The sequence below is a fragment of the Phytophthora parasitica genome, assembly GCF_000247585.1.
Source record: "Phytophthora parasitica INRA-310 unplaced genomic scaffold supercont2.48, whole genome shotgun sequence".
Classification (NCBI taxonomy): Eukaryota; Oomycota; class Peronosporomycetes; order Peronosporales; family Peronosporaceae; genus Phytophthora; species Phytophthora nicotianae.
The window spans coordinates 140,395-144,420 of NW_008649034.1; the positions used below are offsets into that span (position 1 = coordinate 140,395).

The 4,026-nt window shown below is 49.9% G+C and overlaps 3 protein-coding genes across 3 annotated transcripts; 1 reads left to right on the forward strand and 2 right to left on the reverse strand.

Annotated features, from left to right (window-relative positions):
• Nucleotides 1-120: 120 nt before the first annotated feature.
• PPTG_15179 (hypothetical protein) lies at nucleotides 121-1,436 on the reverse strand. The gene has a single exon (XM_008912541.1). It carries the CDS (start codon nucleotides 1,361-1,363, stop codon nucleotides 278-280), a length of 1,086 nt encoding a protein of 361 aa, XP_008910789.1. The 5' UTR covers nucleotides 1,364-1,436; the 3' UTR covers nucleotides 121-277.
• A 1,227-nt stretch (nucleotides 1,437-2,663) lies between these two features.
• Nucleotides 2,664-3,017, forward strand: PPTG_15180 (hypothetical protein; the record flags this gene model as incomplete). The annotated part of the gene is made up of 2 exons (XM_008912542.1): nucleotides 2,664-2,678; nucleotides 2,781-3,017. 2 exons carry the CDS (start codon nucleotides 2,664-2,666, stop codon nucleotides 3,015-3,017), a joined length of 252 nt encoding a protein of 83 aa, XP_008910790.1.
• A 527-nt stretch (nucleotides 3,018-3,544) lies between these two features.
• Nucleotides 3,545-3,688, reverse strand: PPTG_23703 (hypothetical protein; the record flags this gene model as incomplete). Its single annotated transcript, XM_008912543.1, has 1 exon — nucleotides 3,545-3,688. One exon carries the CDS (start codon nucleotides 3,686-3,688, stop codon nucleotides 3,545-3,547), a length of 144 nt encoding a protein of 47 aa, XP_008910791.1.
• Nucleotides 3,689-4,026: the final 338 nt, after the last annotated feature.

The following is a 4,026-nucleotide window of genomic DNA, read 5'->3' on the forward strand; positions in this document are numbered from 1 at the left end:
TACGCTATCCTCGTGGCGATGCATGCTCGATGCAGTTGTCCCGCTAGTTGGTAATTCTTCCTTCACAGGTCAGAACTAACGTCATCAGAGCAAGACCACTGATAGATAATTGTAAAAAGAGTGCTTTATCTAAGCTGTTACAAGGTATTGACAAGCGAGAACGCTAAAACAGAGACACAAAAGCACCAGGATGTCGCTATTTCGCCTCGGTTACCAACGTACAATGCAAAACAGAACAATACTCACAGCTCCGACATCTCCCGACGTCTTTGATAGCTTAGCACTTGACGGTGCTGGGCTGGCCGTTGCATGTGCCCGTCTTGGATGCCTTCACCGTGACACCCGAAAACTTCCAGTTCGACACGACCTTCGAGTTCGCCACGATGTTGTACAGGTTGGTGGCCGTACCCGAGAGACCCGAGATGGTCACGTCCTTGATGGTCACGGCGCTCGTGGCCTTGCCGGTGTATCCGCCCTTGGACTTGCTGTAGTCCGAGTGGATCACGATGGCGTTCTTGACGTTCGACAGTTTGTTGTTCGTGTACGTGACGTCGGACACGAGGCCCTTGAGATCCACGATGGTCTTGATGCGGATGCCGTTGACGCTGTTGACGATGGTGTTGCCCTTGACCGTGAGACCCTTGACCGTGTCGGCCGAGCTGACGCTGGAGCCTCCGAGCGAACCAATGGAAATACCATGGCCACCACTGCAGTAGTTGTTACTGAAGACCGTGTTGGTGCTGGACTGCATGGCGAGACAGTCGTCCTGGTTGTAGATCTTGTTGCCCGTGATCGTGACGTAGTCGTTCTTGCTAAGGTCGAAGCCGTCCGTGTTCTTGGCCGTGCCATCACCAGCGCTCGAGTCGAGGGTGAGACCGCTGATTGTGGTCTTCTCGGAGTTGAGGATACTGAAGGTGCGGTAGGGCGAGTTCTTGATCTTGAAGCCCGAGAGTGTAGAACCTGTCACGCCGTGCAGACGGAAGAAGACGGGACGACTGATGGATGTGCCCTGCTTCCAGTACCAGGCACCCTGGCCGTCTAGCGTGCCAGAACCGCTGACTTTGAGGTTGGTACCACCGAGTAGCACGAGTGGACCGGCCCACTTCTTCTCACCAAACGTGACAGTGCCTGAGATTTTGATGTTGGCGCCCGTTTTGGCCTTGCTCAGGTCCAGCGTGACGCCGGCTGGAACGGTGAGCGTGCCGATGGTGAGCGTACTGCAGGACGAGATGTCCGTGCCGGACTTGTAGGTGCCAGAGAGCGTGCAGCTGGAGGCTTCAGCCTCCTGGCGCAACATGGGTGACCCGTTGATAGTGGCGGAGAAGAGAGCGAGTACGGTGAGCGCGGTGGAGAGGTTCTTCATGGCTGGTTAGGAGTTTGAGGTGGTTATTTGGTAAGAAAGCAAAAAGCAGAATGATACTAGATGCCACAGCTCAAGAAACAGAGTAGATGAAGAACTTGAATCACTGATGGTATCGTTGGAGAGGGACACCAGTGACACTGGAGACTGATCACGTGCAAGTTGATCAGCATATTTGTATGGTACGTGGTTCCAGGTCTTTTGTCGCTCCGGTCGTTGGGCTGTTAGAACCAGTCGGTACGTTGACCCAGGTCCCACCCCATGTGTGAATGCGGCGCTTGCTCCGAACCTTATGTATTCTAACCAGATCGCGAACTATCGTTTTTCACGCTGCTTTTTTTGAAACCCATATCATTTTGATGCAATGATCGTTTTGCATCCTTGGCGACTGATACCAGGTTATCGTATCATTGAAGTATCAGCCACCGATCAGGCAAAACTAGCGACACGAAAAGAGGTCGATGATCGACCTCTTTTCGTGTCGTTATGAAGGGATCGACCCCTCTCTCCCCTAATTGAGTACAACTTGTATGTCAATTCGTCTGAAGACGGGTCTTTTCGAGTTGTGTGCGATATTTCGAGCTGGTTCGACTAGGATATGTAGCTCCGTAGCGCACCAAGTTAGTCAAGTGAGCTGGAATGCGTACTTGTAAACAGAGGTCTACGCGCCCATGCTGACCCGAGTAGTGGGGAGATCAGTTATGCTCTAACCAATCCTATCACCACTACCGTTAAAGCTTTAGACATTAGGTCGATGTAGATGCGCAGACACACTTCTTTATGAGCGCGAAGCAGTCAGCAGTCAGCAGAAAGAAGCGTGCAAGGATCGTAGTGGCTGGTTCACGCTGGATTTGCCGATCACGCTGACGAAATAACGTTACGCGCTACAATCATCGCGCGTGCATTGCATGTTCTGTATCATACAGATTTAACCTCTGTAGACGAGCTCCTGTCGTCATGTCAATTTGAGACAGGCGTCTGTGTGTAGCGACTAGAGAAAGGATTTGATAGTCGCATCTCCCATAGAGACAGGCGTTTAATGATGTGACTTCAACAATAAAGCTTGACAGGGTTTTGCTGTATGGAAGTGCAATCATGCTTCCATCACTACGGAGCAGTAAGGATGCCCTCGAAGAGAGAAATGAACTTTTAAACCGACGCCACGTTACACTTCCACTTGTTTGAGAGGATGCCACGGCTGGAATGAGTTGCAAATCGAACGTCGCTTATGCATGAATCTGTGCCTGGTCCAAGCTACGATTCAGAACAGCAAAATCATTTAAACACGATACCCTTTTGTGGGATGACACAACGACGTGTAGAACTACAAACTAACCCACGTTAATATCTGTTTTATGTTTGACGGACTGCTCATTCTGATTTAACTCACTACACGAACAACAAACTGTCGAACGTCAAGAACGCCATCGTGATCCACTCGGACTACAGCAAGTCCAAGGGCGGATACACCGGCAAGGCCACGAGCGCCGTGACCATCAAGGACGTGACCATCTCGGGTCTCTCGGGTACGGCCACCAACCTGTACAACATCGTGGCGAACTCGAAGGTCGTGTCGAACTGGAAGTTTTCGGGTGTCACGGTGAAGGCATCCAAGACGGGCACATGCAACGGCCAGCCCAGCACCGTCAAGTGCTAAGCTATCAAAGACGTCGGGAGATGTCGGAGCTGTGAGTATTGTTCTGTTTTGCATTGTACGTTGGTAACCGAGGCGAAATAGCGACATCCTGGTGCTTTTGTGTCTCTGTTTTAGCGTTCTCGCTTGTCAATACCTTGTAACAGCTTAGATAAAGCACTCTTTTTACAATTATCTATCAGTGGTCTTGCTCTGATGACGTTAGTTCTGACCTGTGAAGGAAGAATTACCAACTAGCGGGACAACTGCATCGAGCATGCATCGCCACGAGGATAGCGTAGCGGGTAATAAATTGTTAACAGGCTTTACAACCTGGGGTGGCCTACTAATCTGCTCATCGTTGCTTAGCGTACACACGGTTGGACCAAGTAGCTATTGTAATAGCTACTAATCACCCGAACAGTGTTCTCGTATTTACTGGCCACTAACTCTGGGGTTTGTTAACCTTGTGGAAGTTATTGTACCGGTACCAAACCTGCGCGTTCGGGTATGTCATCCATTTTGCTTTGTTCATATCTAACATTTTCAAATCACTCGCGGTTTTTTTTTCGGTCGTTCAGCCATTGCGTAAATTGAGTAATTTGGAATTGTGTCGCCACTTCCTCAGTCGCCTCTTTTTTCCTCACAACCTCGAGCATCTTGGCCAGCACGTCGTCCCCATAGCGAGCTGTCATCACTGATATTATCACCAGCATGGTGGCGTATTTATACCATGTGTTCCACTGCGTGACTGCAAAAGACTGATCTCCCAATTCCCCAACTTTAGCAGAGCGAAAATATCATTGGCATTTTTATCTGCGCTCTGCCAGCTTCTTCTCTGCTGCTGAGCCAACGCTGCAGCCAGCTTTTCATAGCTTCCAACTTCTTTACTTGCACCATCGGTCAGCTTCGCCAGTCTGTTGTCAGCACAGCGAGTCGTCAATACTGATATCATCTGCGCTTTTGCGTCGTTTTTCCTTGCCATGGTCACGTAGTTATACTATGTACTGAACTGCGAGTTCAAAATAACTTA